This window comes from Thamnophis elegans, chromosome 6 (genome assembly GCF_009769535.1).
Source record: "Thamnophis elegans isolate rThaEle1 chromosome 6, rThaEle1.pri, whole genome shotgun sequence".
Lineage (NCBI taxonomy): Eukaryota > Metazoa > Chordata > Lepidosauria > Squamata > Colubridae > Thamnophis > Thamnophis elegans.
This window is the reverse complement of record NC_045546.1, coordinates 69,847,783-69,874,656: the sequence shown is the minus strand read 5'-3', so window position 1 is coordinate 69,874,656 and position 26,874 is coordinate 69,847,783. Positions and strand designations below refer to the sequence as shown.

At 42.2% G+C, this 26,874-nt stretch overlaps 1 protein-coding gene across 1 annotated transcript in view; it reads right to left on the bottom strand.

Annotated features, from left to right (window-relative positions):
* APBB3 (amyloid beta precursor protein binding family B member 3) overlaps positions 1 to 26,874 on the bottom strand; it is a 54,250-nt gene that overhangs the window by 12,032 nt on the left and 15,344 nt on the right. The window contains exons 3-10 of the mRNA XM_032219177.1: positions 23,621 to 23,697; positions 21,552 to 21,554; positions 20,800 to 20,860; positions 16,695 to 16,841; positions 13,126 to 13,253; positions 12,826 to 12,831; positions 12,631 to 12,745; positions 582 to 669 (exon numbers count right to left, since the gene is read on the bottom strand). Coding sequence (XP_032075068.1) covers positions 582 to 669; positions 12,631 to 12,745; positions 12,826 to 12,831; positions 13,126 to 13,253; positions 16,695 to 16,841; positions 20,800 to 20,860; positions 21,552 to 21,554; positions 23,621 to 23,697 — 625 coding nt within the window. The remainder of the gene's footprint in view (positions 1 to 581; positions 670 to 12,630; positions 12,746 to 12,825; positions 12,832 to 13,125; positions 13,254 to 16,694; positions 16,842 to 20,799; positions 20,861 to 21,551; positions 21,555 to 23,620; positions 23,698 to 26,874) is intronic.

The following is a 26,874-nucleotide window of genomic DNA, read 5'->3' as shown; positions in this document are numbered from 1 at the left end:
TCAAGAGCACATCAGTTCCTTCATTCATACCAATGAAACGCCTCTTCAGATTGCCAGAGACTTCAGTCTGGCATAATTCTTTCAGCTGTGTTTTGATGGTAAAGGTGGCCAGCAGATGTGCTCTTCACTGATCATCTCTCTGATTTCCCACCCATTTCCAGAATTCTTCTACAATTATAGCAGGTATTCAGTTGTGTATTTTCAAACCGGACAATATGGTAATTTGCTGTTTACTGTGCACTGTACTTCATGATGTATCAGGAAAGGTATGGATCCTATTCAGTGAAATGATTTACCACACATAACCTTCACCGTCTGTGAAGATCAGACAAAATCCATTCAAAGATAAAAACACCAAGCAACAAATGCCAAGGTGAAATTCAAAGAATCATCCTTATATAGCAAAAATGCTGCTTTGTCATTCAATCTTTCATCCCAAAGCCGAGCTTCTTTCTGGGGTAAGGTGGTAAAGAGTAGTGGTTCCTAATATAAAAGCCTAAGGAATAATCACTACATTTCTGTAATTGTGAGGAAAAATAAAATGCATGTAATTAAAGAAACTTGGTCTAGAATCTTGTTACCTTGCAGAGATATGTCATTTGGAGAAAAAGATTCAAGGGTGATGGATCGAGAGAGGCTGCTACTTGCCACTGCTTGCTCAGCCATAATCTATAAGATAGAAAAAGGCCATTATAACTTAAAGCCTATCTTAGTATATTATTATAGTAAAACCGAGCATGGGCTCCAATTGTATAGGCAGAAATAAGAACTCAAATAACAAGTCCCCCTCCTTCAATAAATGCAATCTGATCCTCTTATTAGTTGAGCTTACTAACAGATGCACAAGCTTAATTGGCACTTTGCTGATTGACTATCAACCACTAGAGGTCTGAGTCTGATGAAGCCTGTGAAGAGCATGGTTCAAAAATATTTTTTTCAAATCATCAATCAAGTGGGACTTCTATTGACTAATGTTCATAAAATGAGACCAAGCTACACTATTCGTACATTTTGATGACTACCAGGGATGTTCACGAAGTATAGTAAATATTATGTTCATTTAAAAAAAGCTTCAATTATATGACAAAATCCATCTCCTTGCCTGAAACCCAACTAAAAGAGATCTAGATAATAGATTACTTTAGAACCCTTTGCTGTTCAACCATGTTCTCAACATTCTAACCCTCCCCCAGAAGAAGGCTGTGAACAGATCAATAGTTGCCCAAAATTGTTGAGTACAAGGATGGCTTCTTGATCAGGTAGCACACCATCACATCCTTCAAGGCCAAAGAAATCACCCCATTCCCTCAAAGAAGCTGATACCATGGACCCATGGCCTATCTCTTGGTCTATCTGAATAATGCAGGAGGAAACTGGGTCTAATAGGTGGTTGAACTCAGTTTGAACTCCTTAGCTGCCACATCAGGAGTCACAGACTCAAGCTCATCATTAAACTAGCATGAGAGTAGGCCCCAGGCACCTCAACTAAACTAGCCTAATCAGAGTCCAAGTCCAAGAAGATTTTTAGCGATTTTGGCCATCAAATAACAGGCGTATTCACATACAGCAAAAACTCCATTATTTAAAATTGGCATTCATCCTTTAGGGGAATAGCAGCAAAATAGTGGCAATGCATCAAGGTGTATCATCAATGCTTCCCCTCAATGTCACAATTGGAAGCAGGATACCTTCTTGCATGCTGCTTCCAACTTTTGTCAACTTGCTATGGAGATATCTTCTCAACATACTGTTTGACTTCTAGGGAGCTCTAGATCAGTGTTTCTCAACCTTGGCAACTTGAAGATGTCTGGACTTCAACTCCCAGAATTCCCCAGCCAGCGAATGCTGGCTGGGGAATTCTGGGAGTTGAAGTCCAGACATCTTCAAGTTGCCAAGGTTGAGAAACACTGCTCTAGATAGCTGAGATTGTTCCAGAGGGTAAAATAATCAATTTTGCTTTCCACCTGGGATAGCTTGAGTCCTTAGTAGGTGCTATGTATAAGGGCTCCATGCTCATTCTTTTTCTTCATTCTACAGCTTGGGTACATCTACCCAGTAGATTCATTCATTAATGTCATGTCATGATAACCTAACTTAGGGCTGAAACTAAGGTGAAACGTGGGAAGCCAACCTGCCTTTCCCAGTAGTCCTCTGGATTTGACATTCCCTGCTATGCCAACTTGCCTTTATTTTCTGCTGTTGCTACCTCCTCTCTTGGGGGATGCCTTTATCAAACATTCTTCCCCTTTACATCAGTTTGTGATATAGAATCTCACAACTTGAACACTTTCCTTCCAATAAAAAATAAAATATTACAATAATAAAAAGTAACTCTCTAATACCAACTGATGGTCCTCTAGGTTTGAGATGTTACTAGCCCTTCCCGCTTTTGGGAGAAGTGACCAAGCACACAAGCTATAATTTAAAAAGTCAGAAACAAGAAAACATACAAGTGTTATTTTCAGTTTAACATGCACATCTACCAGTAATTACAAGTTTAGGAAATAAGGCATTTAGTTCTGTTAAATCACACAGTGATTGCCACAAACATGAAGAAATGAGGCAGTCATAGATGTATGGTGGGCAGGTCTCCTGCTCAGAGAAAATAAGATAGAACAGTTTATACAGAGAATAGAAAATACTAGAAATAAGAATCATCAGCAAAAAAAAAAGACAGAGGAAAGAAGCTGCTTTGTTAAAGAATAATAGATAAGTGCTGTATTCCTAAGGCCAAAACACTCCTTCCTAATAGTTTTTAATTGCAGCACTATCATAACCAATACTTTAAAGCAGCCTGTCCTGATTCACATCACTTAGTCCTAAAACCACCAGTTTAGCAATGTAATGTGACTGCAAAAAAGGGCAAATGCAGTGTTAGAAATACAGCTTCCAGGACTTCAAGGGAACAAATGGTGAACTATAGATGACTCTGCTATCAACGCAACCTGGTTCTTCCTTAATCTCTTCTAGAATGAAGAGATGGTGAGCAACAATTCAGATTTTTTTTTCAGACTGGTTTTCATTAAAAATTGGATAATGATTTGAACATTTTATTTCACAAGAAACCTGATACATAATTGTGAAACCTATAATAACTCAATCAGCCCTAATTCCATTAGAATTAAAAAATATATGTATGTGTGTATTATATGTACATATAAACTCTCATAATAATATGCTAAAATAGAAATATGTGGCATGCTAAATTTGCTATAATATAATTTCTAGTGTTATACCACTGGCCAAAGTGACTGAAGTTGTTGGGAATTATAGTAATATTTGTAAATGGTACAGGTGCCTACCCCTATTGTAAAAGAGCCATTACTCCTGTTATCAAATAGATTTTTGAATTGTGGTAATAAATTTTTTATTCAGTTTGGTTTTTTTCAACTATCAAAAATATTTAAACAACCACATATATCTCCCAATACGTACAAAATAAAATTTATTGCACAGAATATGGGCTAAGACTCTCCAAAGTCTAGATGGGCAACCCCTGAGAAGGTTGTGGAAAATAAAAGGGGTAAGAACCGTGGGATTTCCAGATCCAGGCAGACAGGCCAGTACTGGCTAATCAAGCCGGACATCATGGTAGTAAACAAAGACTGGAAGACAACAGTGGTGATAGATGTAACAGTGCCACATGACAGCAACCCCAGAAAGAAGAAATAGGAGAAGTTGGAGAACTACCAGAGAATGAAGGAGGAGCTGGAGAAGAAAGTAAAGGTAAAAGTGGCCCTAATGGTAGTATTAGTTCTTGGGACTCTGACTTCTAAGTTAGGAGGCTGGCTCCAACAGATTCCAGGAATGACACAAGAGCTGTCCAGAGAGATCAGTGCTAGAAACAGCTAAGATGCTGTGCAGAACGCTTGAAATCCCAAGACTCTGGTAATATGCTGAATATATTGTAGTTGTAATTGTAATGTATATGTGTATGTATGTATGTGTCTGTGTGTATGTATATATGTACATTAACATACATATGTATGTGTAATGATAGATAGATAGATAGATAGATAGATAGATAGATAGATAGATAGATAGATAGATGAGAGAGAGAGTATGTATATGCAAATATGATTATATATTATAAATTATATTATAATTATTTTTCAGTTTAGAATAAATTACTCCAAGGGAAGAAAATAACTTTCTCTATATGGGTAAAAGGAGCAACTGTTTATTAATTGGATTTACCCCCAATAATTTGTTTACATTTGCTGAATCTATGCCGACAAATCTATGAATCTATGAATCATAGAATCTATGAATCTATGCCGACAAATGAGATATTTTCGTTATGATTTTCATTTTCTTGAGAGAGATAATTTTAGATTCATGGTTTTCTTTCAAATAAATATGATCTACAGACTTCTTTACTGAAGCTACTCCATTCATTCAATTTTACATATATTGACTTTTTGTGTTTTCACTTTAAGAATAAATGTGAAAGAATGAGATTAATCACATTTACTCCCTCTTATCTTCCATGCTATTACCAAGGATGTTCCTAGGGTGTAGTTAGAAGTTGCGATTGCTGTTTCTGATATCTGATGATAAGGTATTTGAAGAGTCTTATCAAGAACTCCTTTCATTTTGCATACCTCTTTAAGAACATTAAAATTGTATTTGGACTTTAAAAAATCAATTAAGATGTTAAAAGTCTGGTTTTTGTTGTTCGTTTTTAAACCATTGGTTCTTGCACACTATGGTACCATGAGAGACAGAAATTGTGGATGACTACAAATTGATACTGCTTGGTGCAAAATGAAAGAATAATAAAAATATAGAGGGGGCCCTTAGACCAGTGTTTCTCAACCTTGGTGACTTTAAGTCCTATGGACTTCAACTCCCAGAATCCCCCAGCCAGCAGAGCTGGCTGGGGAATTCTGGAAGTTGAGGTCCACAGGACTTAAAGTCGCCAAGGTTGAGAAACACTGCCTTAGACCATCAAGACTAGCCCCCTACCTAGTAGATGAAGCCAAATTAAGGCATTTTCAACTGTGCTTGGATGCATCCAGTGGAGGTCTCTACTACTTTTCTTGATCATTGGTTCTGCTATATAATCTTTTTACAGTGAACAGTTCTTCTTGCCTTCCTGTTGTTTAAATCCATTATCCATTATCCTGTACTCTGGAACCATAGGGAAGAGTTTTTGACTTTCTTTTCCATGCCATCCTTTCAGGTATTCAGAGTTGTGTCAAGAAGGCCTTTCAATAATATTTTCTTAAATGTAAATATACACCTGCAGTTGCTTTTCATAGGTCTTACTACCCAATCTCAAATTACTTCACTGCTCTTTTTATTGATCTTGTTCCAATTTGCTACTTTCTACTGTTTAGACATGCTTCCTAAAACAAAACTTACATCTATCTTTGAGAATCAGTGAATCTGTATCAAGATTACAGTAGACCACATGAGTGGTTTGTTAAAAGAATAAACAGACTCTTCCTGGTGGTAATTTAAATAATTAAAACCGAATCTTCCTGAGTAAAGACTAAAATCATTATTATTTAAATGCACCATTATATGTCACCACTATTATGTCTGGCAATACTTTATTCACCCCATCCTTTCCCAAACCTGTTCCGTCCGTTGCACATTAGATAACTATCATAGGCAGAAAGCCTGGCAAATTTCATTAGGATTTCAGGAATGTTCAGCCCACCATCTGTAGGAGACGCAACCTGCTCACACAGAAGATCACCTTCAGAGTAATACAGTGAAACTGTGCAGGGGAAATAATAAGCAGTACCATATATAGAAAATAAACTGGCTGCTACATACAGTATACAGGCAGGCTTCCAGCTGCCATCTGCATCATAACTAAAATCTCTTGTTTGCAAACTTACATGATTACTGCATCTGTTCAGATGAGGAAGTCAGACATACAGCACAACAGAAATACATTAGGTGAGGTGTAAATCAAGTGTTTCCTCAAAATAGTCACTCATAAAGGGGAAAATAGATTAACAGGACTGCCGTGATTTATTTACAGGCAGGCTAAAAAAAGATGAAACATTATAACTTGTTGCAATTTACGTCTATAATCTGCAAAAAGTACATTTCAAAATATATACATAATTTGTTATATGCTTTGAGAGGACAGCCAGATTTATGAATAAGTTAAACAAGCTATGGCTTAGAACCTCAGAAAATTTCAGAATATCTGTTTTAAATTTTGCAAATGAGTTCATTACCTACATTAATAAAACTGATCTTGATTACGTATTTTGTGTGTGTGTGTGTATGTGTGTGTGAGTATGTATATATATATATATGTATGTATATATAGTATGTGTATGTATGTATGTATGTATGTATGTATGTATGTATGTATGCATGTATATATGGTCTCTTATGACAAGCCGATGGACAGAGAATGGAAGCAGTGAACTTCCTCCCATATTTGGGCATACCAGGGGTTGTGATTTTAAACACACACACACACACACACACACACACACACAGACACACACACACACACGTATCTTAAAATTATATTTAAGATTTCATTTTAGTATTATTTCCAGAATAATGAGTAATATATTATAATCTGTGAGAGAGATGAAGCCAGACAAATGATAAATATTTAATCAGTACATGCATTCATTTGAAAATATACATATGTATTTTTGTTTTAAATACCAGTACCTCCTATATATGTTTTCCTTGTTTTTTCTGGTGACCCAACATCTTGATTTGGTAAGCAGCTTGGTGAGATGTTCTGATGAAACTTCTTATCAAGGGACCTCCTAGCTTTATATAGCTTGGGGGAGTGATGGCTAATGTTTTTGCCATCGCATGCCAAAAGTGGGGGAAGTGTGTGTGTGTGGGGGAATGTGTGTGCGTGCCCACTATAATTTTATGCGCCTTCCCCCCGTGCATGCACGCGCAACCCCCCTCCCCTGCTTTTGGCAGGTGATGGCACAGTGAACCTGCTTTTTGCCCTCCCCAGGCTCCAGACTCTTTTTAGGAGCCTGGGGAGGGCAAAAACGGCCTTCCCCACCCCCTGGAAGCCCTCCGGAGGCCAGAAACAGGCAGTTTTCTGACTTCTGGGTTGCCCATTGGGCCATTTTTATCCCTCTGGAGGCTTCAGGAGGGTTCCTTGAAACCTCCAGAGAACACCAAATGGCTCAATGCACAAACTGGAAGTTTGGGAACGGACTTCCAGTTTGTGAGCTGGGCATTTTTCGCCCTCCGGAGGGTGAAAAACAGCCAAAAATCAGCTGGCCAGCATGCACATGTGCTCTGGAGCTGACAGGGGAACGACTCAAGTGCCCTCAGAAATGGTTCCACATGCCACCTGTGGCACACTTGCCATAGATTCGCCCTCACAGGCTTAGGGCAATATTTCTCAATCTTGGCAACTTTAACTAGGTGCACTTCAACTCCCAGAATCCCTCAGTCAATGTTGAGCTCTGGGAATACATGGTCATTCAGCACTGAATTCTGGTAATTGAAGTTCACACAGCTTAAAATTGCCAAGGTTGAGAAATATTCGTTTAGGCACTCACCAAGTCTACATCTGGCACTGCTTGAGTGTTTCAAACCTAATTCATTAACTTTTCCTGTGCTGTTTAAAAAATTCCTCTCCACTATTTCCCCTTTTCTTTTTACTTGTTCTGATTCTGTTCATTTCTCCCAAGTTGTTCTGTTTTTGGTACGAATAACTTAGGATAAATAAAACAAACAATTTTATTTTGTTTTTTTTGCATGCTTTGCTATTTGTATTGATCTGCTGTTTTTTATTCTGAATATAATTGCCTTTTTTATGCTTAACCACCAGGAGCACCCATGCATCTGGTTTATTTTTATTACAACTCCACAGAAAGGAATAGCCAAATGTCATTCCCCGGGATTCAAAACCTTTCTCACGAAGTGCATTCCCGGACCTTCACATTTTATTTGAGTATTTTGAGTATTTGAGTATTTGAAAATTTATTTATAGGCCGCCCTTTTCCCTGGGGGGACTCAGGGCGGCTTACAACTCAAAGGGAGGGGGATACAAACAATAACACATAAGGACAATACATAATTAAAAATAGAACACAACATTCATACCATTCGGGTGGGGGTGAGTTACATTCTTTAACCCCAGGCCTGACGGGATAGCCAGATTTTAAGGGCTGTGCGGAAGGTCTGGAGGGTGGTGAGGGTACGAATCTCCACGGGGAGATCGTTCCAAAGGGTCGGAGCTACTACCGAGAAGGCTCTCCTCCACATAGTTGCCAGTCAACACTGACTGGCAGATGGAACTCGGAGGAGGCCTAATCTATGTGATCTAATGGGTCGCGATTAGGTGATTGGCAGGAGGCGGTCTCTCAAGTATCCAGATCCACTACCATTTTAGATGACTATAGATATCATCTAAAGCTATCCAGGTCCAAGTACATACCAGTATTCATATATGTATTATATCATTATTCTAATTCCTTCTACGCAATTTAATCTCTAAGCATTAGGTTTTTTAAAATGAAATACAACCTATGCCTTCAGCTTTGTCTCTTATCCACATATGAATGCACTGTACATTTCAGATAAGCCCCCAAGAAATATAGCTACTATATTAAGTATATCCTGTATGTTTTTGTCCTTCTCTGCAATTGAATTCTCAGATAGAACAATATTAGGTCTTTCATGCAATTTCCTGTGTGAGATTTGAAGTATTTCCATTTCTGCTTCATCCAGTTTCTTGTCTGCAAATATTAATTGTAGAAGAGAATATCTGCAGCTCAGACTTGGAGTGTGGAATTCTTGGTTCTCTCTAAACTTGGTTATTAGCTGGCAGATGTTTCATTACCCAACAAAATAAAACCAGTGTGGTGTTATCTATTTCCCCAAAAATAAGACCTATCCTGAAAATAAGACCTACCATGTTTTGCATGTGTACCTAATAGAAACCCTACCCGAAAAACAAGCCCTACCTAAGCTCTAGCGCATCCAGCCAGCTGCTTTTTCCATCTGGTTGCTTGTGGTGCCATGCCCGCAAGGTGAGGTGGGGGGTGGAGCTGCCCCATGCACTCCGCATCGGCTTACATCAAGAGCCTCACAGCCAGGCCATCCACACCCCAACACCTTCCTTACCTTGCAGCGACAGCTCCACCAGCCCCATCCAGCAAGACCTTGCATGGCTGCTGGCCCACTTCTTCTGCTTGCTCATCTGGCCACAATGGAGTATGAGGTGGTACTCAACAGGTTGTGACCAGTTCTGGAGAACCGATAGCGGAAATGTTGAGTAGTTCAGAGAACTGGTAAATATCATCTCTGACCAGCTCCGCCCCCATCTATTCTCTGCCTCCTGAGTCCCAGCTGATCGGCAGGGAATGGGGATTTTGCAGTAACCTTCCCCTGGAGTGTGGAGGGAATGGAGATTTTACAGTATCCTTCCCCTACCACAACCATCAAGCTATACCCCACCAAGCCATGCCACAAAACTAGTAGTAAAAATTTTTGAATCCCACCACTGCAAGTGATATGTTGGTGCCATGGCCACAAGGTGAGGCAGGTGTCAGGGTATAGATGGCCTGGTTGCATGGACCCTGAGGTAAGTCAGTGGGGGGCGCATGGGGCAGCTCCACCCTCCTTGCCTCACTTTGTGGTTGCTGCACCAGCACATCACTCAGCCTTCTGCTCTGTTGCAGCCATCTGAGCAAGCAGAAGAAGTGGACCACGGCAATGCAAGGTCCTGCTGGACAGGGCTACTGGAGCTGCCACCGCAAAGCGAGGCAGGTGTCGGGGTGCGGGTGGCCTGGCTGCGGGAGCCCTAAGGTAAGCCAGTGTACAGCACATGCGTCAGCTCCACCCACCCTGCCTTGTAGCAGTGGCAATAGGACACCACACAGCCTCTTACCCCACCGTGAGCAAGCAGAAGAAGTGGGTATTCCCATGTACCTTAGGGGTGGGGGGTGGGGAGAAACATCCTCTGAGAAACATCCTCTGAAAATAAGCCCTAGTGCTTATTTTGGAGCCAAAAGAAAATAAGACTGGGTCTTATTTTCAGAGAAACATGGTAGTTGGGTAATGAAAAGTTTGTAGCAAACAACTAAACTCATAAAGCAAGCACCAAGAAGCCCACAACATAAACAGTTTGCAACCATTCAGAACTACAATAAAATGTTGCAGGCTATAAACATTTGTACAATAAGCAGTAAAAGTACAGTTGCAAGAGAATAAATTCCCCCACTGCTGCCAGGTATAGCAACAGGAAGCTTGTAATAGATATAGTAGCAGGTAAGATTGGGGCAAAGTAGGAAGGAAGGGAAAAGATGCCAAGCAAGTATTCTGGTATTGTTTCTGGCCCAGGAGTGAAATCCAGCAGCTTCTGACAGGTTCTGGAGAACCAGTAGCAAACGTTTTGAGTAGTTCGGCGAACCGGCAAATGCCACCTTTGGCTGGCCCCAAAGTGGGGTGGGAATGGAGATTTTGCAGTATCCATCCGCTGCCACGCCCACCAAGCAACACCTCGCCCACCAAGCCATGCCCACAGAACCGGTAGTAAAAAAAAATTGAATTTCACCACTGTTCTGGCCCCTTTCCCAGCCATGGTCACAGTGGAGGTCTCTAGCTTCTTCTGTGTAATGAAGTAATGTATCATATTGGTATGTGTGTGTTTCTGCTTCCCACATCCCTCATTGTTTCTATGGGTGTGCACTAGGAAGCATGAGTGGACTGTATATGCTCTAATCCAAGTCGTATAATCAGAGGAGGTGATCCAAGTCATAACACATCAGAGGAATCTTTAGGGAAATCTTTCCAGTATTTTTTTATTTCTGCCCTCCCAACTTCATCTTTCAATTCTCAGAGAATTATCATGCAGAGATAGGCTGGCAAAGTCTTTGCTCCCTTTACATAATTTCCCCTTGATTTGGAAAATATATAAAGAGACTAAAATTATTTTAATACTCATTTTGTCTCCCACTCCTGCAGAATGAAACATCAGTGACGTCTGTTACTTAGTTACAGTCCTGAAAACTCTTGACGCTGCACTGAAAGTACATCTCAGAACAGTGACATGCGGTGAAGCATATGGCTGGTGAGGCAAAAAGAAAGAAAGCGGCTTTTGCCCCCCCCCCCCCGGCAGCAGCTATGTCCGAAATAGAGGCGTCCCGCGCCCCACAGCTACGTCCGACCCAGCTGCGGGGCACCTCTATGTCAGACAGAAGCGGTGGGGCGCTTTCTTTCAGCTTTTGCCTGCCCCACAGGGCAAACACTTCCACCTTACAGGTGCCGGAGCCGCAGGCCACCAGGAGTACGTCCCGCCCACAGCAGAAGAGCGCCGGTTCCTGCCCGGGCTGGAGCGAGAGCCGCAGAGGCGAAAGGCGAAGAGGGGTGGGGGTGGGGGTGTTCCAAGAGGCCCCCTCCCCTTTTGGCACTCCGCAAGCCAGGCCTGCAGCGGAAAGAGGCTCAGCTCTGCTTCTATCCCCCCCCCTCTGCTCCAGAGAAGCCGGACACGGGCAAGTCTCCGCAGCCCTGGTTCCCTCTCCAAGCAGCCCCAGGAGGAAACAGGCCAGCCCCACTTCCCTCCCTGGACTTTCCAGCAGTGGAGGACCCGCATTCCGCTCCCTCTTCCAAGCCCCAAGTGGCCAGCCTTTCACCTCCACAGCTCTCGCTCCAGCCTTGTCCGGGCTCCTCCTTGGCAGGCCTGCTAGAGCTCTGGAAGAAACCGGCAGGAGCCGAGGCTGGCCACTCGGGGCTTTGAAGGGGGAGCGGAATGCGGGTCCTCTGCTGCCAGAAAGTCCGGGGAGGGAAGCGGGGCTGGCCCGTTTCCTCCAGGGGCTGCTTGGAGATGGAACCGGGGCTGCGGAGACTCGCTCATGGCCAGCTTCTCTGGAGAGGAGGGGGGGCGATAGAAGCGGAGTGGAGCCTCTTGCCGCTGCGGGCCTGGCTTGCGGAGTGCCAAAAGGGGAGGGGGCCTCTTGGAACACCCCCCACACACACACCCCTCTTTGCCTTTCACCTCCGCGGCTCTCGCTCCAGTCTTGTCTGGGCTCCTCATTTGAAGAAGTCAGCTTCTTTTTACCACGTTAAATATTCTTCAGGGAACTATTTCTGTTTCAACTAGTGAACCAACCAAATAATACATACATGTTGCAGTGAAGAGCAAGCCTCCTCCTTCTCCCCCACTCCTCTTTCCTCTGAAGCGCGCCCTCCGAAATAACCCGCCAAACGTAAGCGTGCTCAACTGCCAACAAGGAATGATTCACTGCTCCCAGATCAGGAGCGGGAGAATCAGTAGCTCCTATGCGTACGAAATTTTTTGCTTTTTAACCCTTTCTTAACTTTTAAAAGGCGAAAAATTCCTTATGCAAAGGAGGCCCCGAGTTCTCTCGCCTCCTCCTATAGTTAACACTAAGCACAGACCCAAATCACTGTGACTTGGAGTCTGGTAGCAACTACCTTGGCTTTAATTATTTTTTTAAAAATCTTTAAAATTATTTCCTTTTCCTGAGGAGACTGGTGAGGCCCCGCCTCCCCTGCCTCTAGTGACTGCATGTCCCTGTCTCAGAACCACCCCCTTTCCATATGTGGCATATGTATGTCTGGGTGCATATGCAGGTGGTGTGCGTGTGTGTGTGCGAGTGTTTACGTATCAATGGAAAGAACTGTGCTACAAGTCAGGAGGGATACCTTGGAGCACATTTCATGCAGAGCTTTGGCAATAGCCTTGCCAGGCACATTGCAGTGGAAGACATGGCACTTCAGCACACACGTGTCCTTGTCACTGGCCACGAAAGCAAAATCCCTGCAAGGAGAGGAGAGCCCAATGAGCAAGAGCAGGGCTCCAAGCTCTAGCTTTGCTTCAGGAGGAAGAGGGGAACTTACCTGTCCCTTGATCAAGCATAGCATGTAGGGGGAAAAAAGAACGATTAATGAAGAGTATCTGAAGCAGCTACCCTGTTAATAGCTTGGGAATAAGTGGTGATCCCACACGATAAGGGTAGAAAGAAGTAGCAGAAGATCCCATGGGAAAGTCAGGGTGGTGATGGCTAGTCCTAAATTTTTGCACCCAAAGCATCTATAGCTTAATAACTCACTAGTTACAACACGTAGACTGAAAAGTTGCCCTTGGAGTATGGTTTCGGTAAGAAGGTCTCCTTTCTCGAACCTACCATTATTACTCACCTGCCTTTGTTGCAGCCTACCCCCCAAACACGAATATTGATGATGGGCTGGCAGTGGATGAGGCTGTGGTCCAAAGGATCCACCAAGTTCATTGTATCTTCCTTGAGAATCATCACCATGTTTTGACCCTGTTAAGGAAAGCCGAGAAGTGTGAATGGTACAGGAATGAAAATCCCTCTGTCTAAGGCATGTTTAGCAAAAGCTGTAATAATGGGGACATATTCTGACTGGGAACACTATCTTATGATAGATTAAAAGGGAAAGTTCCCTAACATAACATCTTCCTATCATCTTCCTTACTTGTTCCAAACAATTCCAATAAATTTGGAAAACAATATTTTGAGGAACTGAATAGATTAATGTCAAAATTCATTTGGCAAGGGAAAAAAGCAAGAATAATGAAATTGCTACAAGATTCTAATAACAGAGGAGGTTTTGGGTTGCCAGATTGGAAGTGATATTACCAGGCATCTGCATTTACATGGCTGAAAGAATGGATAAATCTGAGACAGGCAACTATTAATTTTGGAGGGACATGACTTGAAATTGGGTGGCATGCCTTCCAAAGGTATGGAAAAAATAAAATACACTGATACCTCCAAGGACACTATATCAGAAATGCATTATTGTTAGTGTGGGTAAAAATGAGAGAAAAGCACTATTTGAAAATCCCAGCCTGGCTTTCCATGATGGAGGCACTGATACATCCAGTTAACATGGGAAAAATCATAAGATATAAAGATATTCTGAATGAGAAAGGGGAACTTAAAAGTAAGCAGGAATTGAATAGTCAAGGGGTTGATTTAACATGTACAAATGCAGTCAAGATATGAGAAAGATGTCAAAACATACGGTTTTTATAAAGAACTAACAGAATTAGATCAGAACCTAACAGGAACAGATGAAAAGTTAATTTAAAAAATTACAACTATTTACTGAATGGAAGAGAACAAGTAAAGGAAGCAATGATAGCGTGGGCTAAAAACTTTGGTTACTCGATAGAATTAGACAAATGGCAAAAGTTGTGTGAGAGGAATTATAAATTAACAATGTCAACTGCATATAAAGAAAACTTATATAAAATGTTTTATAGATGGCACTTTCCACCAACAAGACTAGCTAAGATGTTCAAGGATATCTCTGCTAAGTGCTGGAAATGTAACCAGACACGGGGCTCGTATTACCACATGTGGTGGACGTGTCCAAAGCCAAAAAAATACTGGACAAAAATACATACTTGGATAGAAAAAATGATAAAGGAACACATAGACTTAAAACCGGAAATATTTCTGTTGAGTATCATACCAGAAAAATATAATAAAGATAATATGTACTTAGTACTACATGTGTTAACAGTGGCTAGAATTGTATTTGCACAACACTGGAAGAGCATAGAGATCCCTACAGAAGAGAATGTAATAATAAAAAAAACCAGAATGTGCAGAAATGGATAGATGAACACTTAAAATTAAAGACAAGGAAGACACTAAATATTTCTTAATATGGGATTTGTTCTATCAATGGTTAATGAGCAGAAACAGACATAGATTTCAAAAAATATAAGAGAATGACTAATTTTGTAAAAATGGTTTAATCAAATGGATAAGTAAGCACTATTGTCATTATGTTTATTATCAATGTCATGATGAGATATCATTGTTACTATATGATTATTACTAATGTTATGAATGCTATTGTTATTATTATGATGATTATTGCTCAAACTTACCCAGACAACACACTGTTTATATGCCTGAGCTCTCAGCATAAATGTATCTAAATTCATTTACAGAGTCTTTAGATTTGTGAATTATATCACCAAACAGTTCTAATATAAATCCAACTCTGTAATTTACTCTTGGACAAAATAGAGCCCCTGTGTTTTCATTATTTTGTTTTTGTTTTGTTTTGAAAAAGGCACAAATGAGAGACAGTTTGGTGTAGTGGTTAAAGTAACCAGGCTAGAAACAGGGAGACTGCAAGTCCTGCCTTAGTGCTTTGGGCACAAAGTGGGCTGCGTCACCCTCGGTTAGTCACTTGAGTTAGTCCTAGGAAGCAAGCAATGGCAAACCACTTCTGAAACGCTTGCCAACAAAACTGGACCTGTCCAGGCAGTTTCTGAAAATTGGACATGCTGAATGGAAGGCGGAGGAGGGAACAAATGCATTCATTTTTGATCCAAGCTGTTACAAGTGTTTTGTCCTATTCCAGCAGTTGTCATTGCAGTATTGCTTTGCCTTCAAAATCTTTTGAATTTTCCTCCTCAGGTCAGTACAGAAGGTGGGACCAGTCACTTCCCTATTGGGATTGGCTTAAACCGGTTGAGAAGGTCTGGGGGCGAGGGGAGAAGTTTGGAATGAAACAGAAGGATTTAACAGCACATATATGAAACTGGAACTCATTGTACATGTGCTTCAAATTCCTTTCCGCATAGCTTTTTCAGATAGACACATGAAAGCAGAAAGAGCTAATTTCTGAGCAGGGACTTTTATTATGGTGCTTTCCTCCCTATATTCCTGTTCCTCCCCAGCCTGTTTTAGTTCAGTCTATGGAAAGTTGGGTTAGGGCAACTTGGAAACTAGTGGTCTTCTGAGTTTGGCCCCTTTTTTGGTCTTCTTTTACACTTCCCTGCAAGTAGCCTGTTTACCAGGACTTTGGGGTTTAGTTCAGGATTTTCAAGGGTTTGGAGCAATACATGACCTGACCATTTGTTTGCTTGTCTCCTGCCTTGAGATTCATTTGGGACCTGGGCTTTATTTTCATCCCTTGATGTCCTTTCTGCTTCAGATAGCTGTGGTTCCTTGCTTCTGCTGCAGACACTTTAATTGGCTTTGATCAGTGGGAAACTCCTGCTTATTTTTTCTTTCAACTGAGCCACTGCAGTGGCTTCCAATATTTTCTTCATCTCCAACTTTCCCTATCTCCAACTCTACAAACTTGCAACTGTTTGTCTCACTGCCTTACACATATACTGTAGGCTTTCTGCTGGGGTGAACTTTCTGTTAAGAAGCAAGCTGCATTGACAGCCTCAGGGGAGGCAGGTTTGGCCATGTCAAATTCCTCCACTGCCCAGCCATTCATAAAATTGTCCTGTGCTGCTATATATGCTTTTGAAGAAAGGGCTGTACCAGCCCACACTTTATTGCTCAGCTGATTAAATAATAAAACATCAAATAGGTTTTTATTTCCTGGCTATAGCCCACTGTGATTCTTCTTGGTATAAACCATTTTGTTTAACTTACTAGTTTGATTTTCTCAAAGCTGCACTTTTTGTATTGGTAGAAACTGAAAATAAAGCTCAATTTGGAAAGCCAACAAGCCCTAGAGTTAAATGTAATGATATCAGCCTACAATGGAAGAGAATAAATATGTTTGAAAACAAGAATGGAAAGACTCTCCGATGGCAACCTTCACCCAGGCCAAGAGACAAAAGAAAACCCCAGAATAGTTGGGTCCAAGAAATTAATGTCTACATTCCAAATGGGAGACAGTGGAATTTGGCAAGAGAAAACAGGGGATATCTTAGGAGCAGACATTTTTCCCTGGGGTTATATACCTTAGGCACTCACCTCACCCCATCTATCAGCAGGGCCAAAATTGTCACAATTGCTTTGGGAAAGTTGCTGGATGCAATTATTTACTGCAATACTGCTTTTTCCTGGTGCCAAGTCCTCCTCAGGAATCTCAACCCAGCCTAAGGACCGCACAACAAAACACTGGGAAAAGAAAGGGAGGGGAGAGAGAGAGAGGTGGGGAGGGAGGGAGAGAACATCAATAGGCATCAAACAGAGCTAATGATTCTCCAGCCCTCTTTTGGCTATTTAACAAATCTTATGTGTTACTGGACTCCTGAGCTATATAGAGAAAAAAAATGCTTCTGCAATCCAATTTCCAGCCTTATGTGTGAAACATTTGAGACTCCCAATATATCCATTGCTAACTCCATCCAATCTCCAGTCTTTATAATAGCAAACACTTTTTCTTCCTATTTCAGTAATAATGAAATAATGGAAAAGCCTTAACGTTTTCTGTTATTCATTCAATATCCTATTATGTCGGGAGCCCAAAGGATCATGAAGCAGAGGAACTGGGTGGTGTCCTGTGAGCCCTCCCATTGCCTTTTTAATTGATTTTTTAACAAGGTTTAATTATTCTTGCCTCCCTCTAAAATTTAATTTTGAAATTTTAATTCTAACATTTTAAATTTTCTACAAAAAGGAAAATTCAGGAACCATGAAGGCACAATGTTAGAATGCAATATTGCAGGCTACCTATGCCCTCAGTCAGGAGTTCAATTCTGACCAGCTCAAGTTTGATTCAGCCTTCCATTCTTCCAAAGTCAATAGAATAAGGACCCAGATTGTTGGGGGCAATATGCTGACTCTGTAAATCACTTAGAGAGGGCTGAAAAGTACTGTGAAGTGGTATATGTCTGCTATTACTATATATTGTTTTTCTATTCTACTGTACATTGCCCAGAGTTCCTCTTTGAGGGAGATAGGCAGTTCAGAAATATGATAGGGGGGAGAGAAATATGATAGAGATGATAGACAGCTAGATAGCTAGAGCATTTTAGCAGTCTGTTAATGTTAGTGAAGCAGTCACTAAGTGACACCGCAATTGTGCTTATGATCTTACTTTGGCTTTGCTTTGCTTTACAGGTCTGCAAAGGTCATAAATGTGAAGTTTGGTCACAAAGTTACTATTTCATCACCATCATAAATGCAAAAGATTGCTACATTAAACAGCCACTAAAGGAAGACAACCTGTATTGTAACAATCTTCATTTTAGAAAAGGCATTTCTTTAATATGTGAAACAAAATGAATATCTGTTCCAACTTCTTTATGTACTTCACCTTTTTTGTATATATACTTTATATCAGGAGTGTCAAACTGGCGGCCCATGGGCCGAATGTGTCATGCACAGGCCATGCCCACCCCAACTCAGTGAATGGGAAAAACGTCACGAAATGTCACGTGATGGCAATGTGACGCAGCGAGTTTGACATCCGTTCTTAACATTAAAGTAAAGTCTGTTGATACCTGCCAAATTTTTTGAGCATCTTTTCATCTTTTGATAATGTGTTAGCTTGTATTACAGTATTTTATACTCTTTCTCTTTTACATGGTACTTTATATGAACAAAAAGTTGTCAAAACTTGTTAAGAAGATTGCAGTTCCAAGCTTATCTAGCAACATAACCCACTGGCCTACATTTGATTGGTCATGCACGTTACCGACCTGAGTATGCTGTAAAGGATATTAAGGATGCACTATAAAGTGTGGGATTGAGATTCCATTAGCAGAGCAATACAAAAGGGTGATATAATCTTGCTCCTCTAAAATGAGAGTCCATATTTTGAAAAAAAAATTGCCCGCCAAACCTGCAGTAATGCCGGCATCAACCCACCCCTGTTAAAAATGATTAATTTGTAAAGATGAATTAATAGTAAGTCAAAGACAAAAAGAAAAGGGTGTTTAGTAATGATATGTAAGCTTAAATAAATTAATGAAAAAAGATAAAGGATTATACGAAAGAGATGAATATTGATAAAAGTGGGAAGATTAGAATATATTGAAACTATGATTATAAATATGATGCATAAGATGTGATCACAATCACACTATGTCCATAAAGTATGTATGATGGGGGAAAAATTTTTATGCAATAAAACTTGTCTTTAAAAAAAGGAGGCAATCAACAGAGGGGGGTGAATACAACATCATCTATCTCCAATCTACAACACAGTCCTTTCAAGAGTTCTAAGAAGGCTCCCCACCAATTTGCACCACTCAGGTTATCCTGATGGCACAGATCACAGGTCGTTAAGGTCCAGGTGACTTTAACGATCTGCTAAATGAATGCAAATGTCCAGTTGCCTTCAAAGAGTACAAATCCGTGATGGCGAATCTATGGCACATGTGCCACAGGAGCCATTTGTCAGGGTACATAAGGTATAGCCCTGTCAGCTCCAGCATGCACACATTGACCAGTTGACTTTGGCCTTTTTTTTAATAAAAGTTTTATTTTTATTTTTTAAACAAACAAAAACAAACATACATATAACGTAAAAATATCATCAATTACATATGTGTTCAGCATGTTGTTTGGTCACAAACATTTGTGCATCACGGCTTTTAATTGTGTATAAATTATAAGAGTAAACTGAATATATGATTTACAATGATAACAATGTACTCATGTATATTGGGTTGATAATTGCTGATTTTAAACACAATTGAAAGCGGTGATGCACAAATGTTTGCGACCAAACAACACACTGGCCTTCTTTTGAGGACATTTTTTGCCCTCGGGAGGCTTTCCTGAAGCCTCCGGAATGCGAAAAACCAGCCCTATGGATAAACAGCAACTTCAGGAATGGACTTCCGATTTGTTCGTAGGGCCGTTTTTCACACTCTGGAGCCTTCAGGAGGCTTCCCTGAAGGTTCCAGAGGGCAAAAAACAGCCCTGTGGCCAAACTGGAAGACACTTCTGGTTTGGCCATAGTGCCATTTTCTGCCTTTTGGAGCCTTCAGGAGGCTTCCCTGAAGGCTCCGGAGGGCGAAGAACGGCCCTATGAAAAAACAGGAAGTGACTTCTGGTTTGGCTGTAGGCTGTTTTTTGCTCTCCAGAGCCTTCAGGGAAGATCCTGAAGCCTCCGGGGGGGCCTCCCGGGGGGGGGGAAGAGGCTGTTTTCGCCCTCCCCAGTCTCCTAGAAAGCCTCTGGAGCCTGGGGAGGGTGAAAAAAGAGCACCAAAAATGGGGGGGAGTGCTGGTCATGCGCACATGTGCGCAGAGGAGGGAAGCATGTGCATATGTGGCATGCCGGTGCACGCCCCCCTCTATGCTCCACCCACTTTTGGCACGTGAGCCAAAAAAGGTTCACCATCCCTGGTATAAATCCTTCCATTCCCCACCATCCAGTCAGAGTTGAAGAAGCTTGGATGAGAAGCAAAATGTCTTCAAAGAGAAACCAGAAAGTCCAGTTGTCTCTTGAAAGAAGCATGTTTGGGATAACTATGACCTGGATGAGTAAGAATCTCCATAGGCATTTATAAAGATTAGGTTGTCCTTGACAAGTTCAAAGAACAGCAAATCCATGACATTTTAAAAGGACAGCACAAAACTCATTCTACTTATTCTGCTTCCCCGAAAATAAGACAGGGTCCTATTTTCTTTCGACCCCCAAAATAAGCACTTGGCCTTATTTTCGGGGAGGTCTAATTATTTTTGAAATGCAGGAGGCCCCTTAACCTCGGCCCACAGATCAGCTGATCCAGAGAGGGCTGGAAGTTCTGTCTCTGTTTCTGGCACCCTCTTGCCAGCCCTAGCATCCCTGGGCCTGCCGCTCTTTTTGCAGCCGCCACTAAAAGAAGGGGCATGGTAGCTAGGGTTTGCGGGGGTGGCCTCTGCATGGATGGCAGATGTGTGTGAGGTGCATTGGGCATGTTCCCCCCTTCCACCCAGGAAATGGTGGGGACCAGCTGCGCATGCGTTTAAATATTTTAGGGGAGGGCTTATTTTGGGGGGAGGGCTTATTTTAGCACATGCACTCAAAAGCTCAATTGGACTTATTATCTGGGATGGTCTTATTTTCAGCTAAAGAAAGGTTTTCCCTCAGTCAAGCAGTTGAGCTGAATGATTTCATGTCCTCCACTACCCCAGACCTTACCTTGGAGCCAGGTTCTGGATTGCCCTGATGAAGATCCTCCTTGTGCCAGGCCAGGGATGTCCTACAATAGGGGAAATAACCAAAGTGGCAATACAGAACTAATGAGAGGCAAATCACAGTTGACTTTGCTTGTCAGAATGTCTCAAAAGGTGATCATATGACCCCAGGACACTGCAAATGTCATAAATATGAATCAGTTGCCAAGCATCTGAATTTTGATCATGTGGCCATGGGATGCTGCAACAGTCATGTGTTGAAAAATGGTCATAAATCACTTTTTTTCAGTCCTGTCATAACTTAAAATGGTCACTAAATGGACTATTGTATGTTGAGGTCTACCTGTACTTAGCATACCATTCTATTTGATTCCAAATGGTACTGAATATGTGGCTGAATATTTATTGCAGGGAACAGACCGTTCTTGTAACTGAAATGTTTTCTCTTTGATCTAGAACAGCAAAAAACTTCTATATGAACACAGGTAATCTTCTACTTACCACCAAAATGGAGCCTGCCCATTACAGTCACAAAGTGATGTCATTAAGTGAGGCACCCATGTGATTGCCTCATGTAATGACCTTCATCCTACTCCCAGTTAAGTGACTGTGTGGGTCATTAGGCATAGCTTTTGTGCCTCAAAAATGGAGGAGATCATGGGAAGCCTAGCACAAACCTGGGCCCTCACTACAGCACTTCCTCAGCCCACATGTGATCTGCCCTGGTCCTCACAAGGCCACCCCCTCTCTCTGTACCGCCTCCCACCCTCAAGGTCCCTACAAGCCTTGGGCCTGCTTTTCCACCCTACTGGAACTCCATAGACCTTGGGGCTGCTTTCCCATCCCACTGAGCCCCACACCCTCCTTCCCACCCCCAGACACCATTAGTCACTTAGCTTTTACTGTAGATCTCGTCCTGGAAGCGACTGCTGCACCACGTGGCCTTAGCAATAGCAATAGCAATAGCAGTTAGACTTATATACCGCTTCATAGGGCTTTTAGCCCTCTCTAAGCGGTTTACAGAGTCAGCATATTGCCCCCAACAACAATCCGGGTCCTCATTTTACCCACCTCGGAAGGATGGAAGGCTGAGTCAACCCTGAGCCAGTGAGATTTGAACAGCCGAACTGCAGAACTGCAGTCAGCTGAAATAGCCTGCAGTGCTGCATTTAACCACTGCGCCACCTCGGCCTTCCTACTCTGTGGGTTTGAATAGGTAAAGGACAGCAGGCTGTTCTGCCCCTCAGCTTCCCTAGGCTGCATGGCGCCATCCCAGAAGTGGATGACATTTTGGAGCGGCCACAATTCATTGCAGCCAGTCCCAAATTGGCGCCACTTCTAAGACGGAGCCACAAGGCTTCCACTGTGTAGAGTAGAAAAGCCATGCAGTGCAGCAGCTGCTTCCAGAAGGAAATCTGCAATAAAAGGTAAGTGACTATGGCTGATTGGTGACTGGACGGATGGGGAAGAGGGTGGGGGATCCACCAAGGTGGGAAGCAGGCCCGAGATCTGTGAGGACCCATTGTGGGAGGAGGAGGAGGAGAACATAGGTGGTGGGATTTCTGCAGCGTTCTTGAAGTTTGTCGTAAGGGCAGGTGGATTATCAAGCAGCAGCTGTAACTTCAAAATCAGGTTTTGGGAGGTCCATAATAACTTTGAACAGCTGCTAACCAACTATTGGTGAGTCGAGGACTTCCTGTAGGATGGGATTCCAAACTTTTACTACCGGTTCTGTGGGCGTGGCTTGGTGGGCGTGGCTTGGTGGGCGTGGCAGGGGAAGGTTACTGCAAAATCTCCATTTCCTCCAGATCAGCTGGGACTTGGGAGGCAGAGAATAGATGGGGGCGGGGCCAGTCACAGGTGGTATTTACCGGCTCTCCGAACTACTCAAAATTTCCTCTCCCGGTTCTCCAGAACTGGTCAGAACCTGCTGAATTTCACCTCTGCTTTAGGAGCAGAAGAACATCATTTTTATTCCGGGTAAAAACTGAACAAAGAAAAGGAACTATAACTGCTTCCTTGGGCATCTGAGCAAATGATACAAATGTTACTTGGGAAAACATCATAGAAGAAAGTAATTATGTGCAGGCACTCCATCTCTGTCACTGAGATGTAGTTCTAGACTTACAACCATTCTTTTAGTTTGAATTGTCTGAAGTTAAGGAGGAACTGAAAAAAGTGACTTATGACTGCTTTTCACACTTATTTCAGCATCCCACAGTCACGTGATCAAAATTCAGTTGCTTCAGGAACTGAATGTATTTATGACAGTTATAGTTTAGTTATAGTTATAGTTTATTAATCTTGTATGCCGCCCACTCCCGGAGGACTCCGGGCGGCTTACAATACAAAGGGGAAGGGAATAAATAAGACAAACAACAGTTTAAAATACACACAATGTTCATAGTTACCGTGGGGCTGGATACTTCAACAGCCCCCCGGCCTGCCGGAGCAGCCAGGACTTAGTGGCTTTACGGAAGGCCTGGAGGGTCGTAAGGGTCCGGATCTCCACGGGGAGCTCGTTCCAGAGGGCCGGAGCTGCAATGTGAGCAGTTGCAGTGTCCCGGGGTCATGTGATCATTCTTGCAACTTTCTGACAAGCAAAGTCAGTGGGGAAGCCAGATTCACTTAACAATCATATTATTAACTTAATAACTGCAGTGATTTACTTAACAACTGTAGCAAGAAAGGTCGTAAAATGGGACAAAACTCACTTAATGGCTGTCTTACTTAGCAATGGAAATTTGGGGCTCAATTGTGGTTGTAAGTCGAGGACTATCTGTACCTAGCACCTCACATTAAGGGACTTGCATTAACAAGCCTACCTTTTGGAGAAAGAAGTCACGGGGCTTGGGATAAATGTCTCTGTTGGCACACATCTAACCACAGGAGGTTGAATGTCCTGCATAAGAACAGAAAATAAACTCAAGCTTGTTTATTTGTGAGACTGAGGTTCCACTTTTTATTCACAACTCAAGACGGTTCTCCTCCAATTTTCCCCTCAATTATCTTGTGAGGTAGGTGGGACTGAGAGAGAATGACTTCCCTACAGTTGCCCAGTCCAACATCGGGATTACTATATTATACTGGTTCTTCTGATAATTTGTTCATCAGGAAAAATATGAGGATACCATTTCAGGGTTCATCTGAGCAGAATGTTATGTGGGAATTATTCTAAGTCATGACTTAGTACCATGATGGCGAACCTATAGCACGTGTGCCACAGGTGGCACATGGAGCCATTTGTTAGGGCACGTGAAGCGTTGCCCTTTCAGCTCCAGCGTGCATGTGTGCACTGGCCAGCTAACTTTGGCCTTCATTTTCGGCCATTTTTCACCCTTTGGACGCTTCCCTGAGGCGGCTGCCCCACCAAGAGGAGCGGTTGCCTCTGAAGGTGTCGGGGAGAGGCAGGCGCTCCTGTTGCAAGTGCATATAGGGGGAGGGCATAGAATTATGGGTATGGCAGGGGTGGGTTCCTGCCAGTTCTGACCTCTTCTATAGAAGAGGTTCCACAAATCTACAATGCCGTTTAGAATCGGTTCCAGCTCCCTCCCCCAGCCCGTCCGCACATCATTAAGATGAAGAGCGAGAGGAGGAATTCTGGGAGTTGAAGTCCACAAGTCTTAAAGCTGTCAAGTTTGAACACCCCTGGGGTTTTTTTCTAAAGGGTTAGGGGTGCAAGAGTCTTGTAACTTGATAGCTTTAAGACTTGCACACTTCAATGCCAGAGTTCCTGAGCCAACATGACTGGAGGAGGAATTCTGGGAGTTGAAGTCCACAAGTCTTAAAGCTGTCAAGTTTGAACACCCCTGGGGTTCTTTTTTCTAAAGGGTTAGGGAAGCAAGGGTCTTGTAACTTGACAGCTTTAAGACTTGCATGCTTCAAATGCCAGAGTTTCTGAGCCAACATTTTGTTTGCTAAGCAAGAGCGATGTTAAGTAAGTTTCACCAAATTTTACAAGTTGGCCATGCCCACCCAGTCACATGGCTGGCAAGCCACTCCGACCTGGTCACATGGACAGCAAACCACTCCCACCCGGTCACATGGCTGGCAAGCCACTCCCACAAAGCAGGCCACACCTACAGAAGAGGTTCTAAAAAATTTGAAACCCACCACTGGGGTATGGGCATGCCCACGCATGACCCCCCTGCTCTCCTCCCGCTTTTGGCACACAATGGCAAAAAGGTTAGCCATCACTGACTTAGTCTATCCTCTCCAGACAATCAAAGATCAAAGGAAGCAATAATGGTTTTTCTTCATGTTTTATATATTTTTCTTTTTCTTCTTTACTTCCTCTTTTATTGCTTCAGGTGTATTTTATATATAATTTTATTAAATTTATCAGTGTAAAATACAAATGGCAATGAAAATGGTGGGAAAAGGGAGAAGGGGAGAGAAGTATAGGTTGAAGGGGGGGGACTTCCAACATACTTCAGTGGAGTAGAATGAACATAATAATGTTACAGCCTCAACTTTTACTTTGCATACTTAGTATATGCTACGTAGACATTTCTATAACAAAATAAAAACCCTGTCTAATCAGTAAATTCCAAAGTCAATGTTTCATTTTTTTTCTATTTCAAGTACAAATTCCAGAAGCAGTTTCCAGGTAGAAACAGATGTATTATTTTCTTTGATTAAAGCAGTTATTACAGTAATTTGGTCATCTCCAACCAATCTTCCATTGTGGGAATTAATATATATTTCCATTTTTTCACCTAAAGCATTATCACTAGTGTGAACATGTAAAACAACAAAGTTCCCTCTGGGTTAGGGGTAGAGCTACCCTACACGCCCCACACCCACTTACCTTAGGACTGCCGCTGCCAGGTCTCCCATACCTCGATACCTGTTGCTCTGCTGCCTGACTTCTTCTGCAGCCGCTTGCAGCCGCTCACAGCTCAACGTCATATGCCGCATTGCGCTGGTGCCGCCGCTCACAGCAGAACACCACAAGGCTCGTCGCACCAGTGCTGCTGCTTGTGCATGCAACGGCATAATGTGCCACACAGTCTCCTGCCATGAGTGGCAGCATAGGTGTGATTGAGCCCCATGGTGGGAACTAGCATGACGAGTCATACAGCCTCTGGCCGTGAGTGGCTGTGAGCTGCTACAGAAGGAGTTGGGCAGTGGCACAATAGATGTCGGGGCATGGGAGGCCTGGCTGTTGTAGTCCTGAGGTAAGCGGGTTAGACACACCCTGAAAATAATACCTGGTGCTTATTTTAGGGTCAAAAAGAAAATAAGATCGGGTCTTATTTTTGAGAAAACATGGTACTATTAAGCCAGATATTCCATACCTGTGCATTTACTTTTTCCTACCTAAATGCAGGACTTTACTTTTCTCACCAGTTTGAACAGTTACAAAGCAACCAGTCATTAAGACAAGGACTACCTGTAATGGGAACTGCATTACCCTCTTATTGGTATTATGATGATGATGGGAGCTTCTACACAAATTCCTTGTGCGTCTAATCATACGTATTTGGCCAAATAAAGTACTATTTCATGTCCTAGTCTAGTCTCGTCTCGTCTGTTCTCTTCTCTTCCACTCCACTCCACTCCACCCCAGAATGGATCAAACAAATATAATCAAATGAAATTTAAATACTAATGCTATTTCTTTTGAACATTGTTTTGAACTGTGATTGGGTTGTTTTACCCAAGTTATCCCCTTGAGATGATAGATTATTTTGGCTTTGAAAACCAGAAATCTCTTTCTTTCTCAATAGGAAGAAAAGGAGATCATGCAGACCCATTGGTAGAGTTGGAAGAACTGAATTAACATGCTATATTTCTTAATATTTCACATTTCTATCCAGTGTAAAAGATTTCTGCTTGCATTTTTGACACACATGAACAAGAGGTCAACATTATGGTGAAATGAGTCCCCAATTGGTGAACAGCAAGAATGGATATACAAGCACCCCTAAGCTATGGTTTGTTTTACCAGTTTATTGGATAAGTCAAAATGGTTGGATTCACATATAACATTAAGTAATAACTTGTACTTTACATACAATAAGTCCCAACTCAAGTAAATCACATGCAGCATAACCCAGAGTGTAATGATAATATA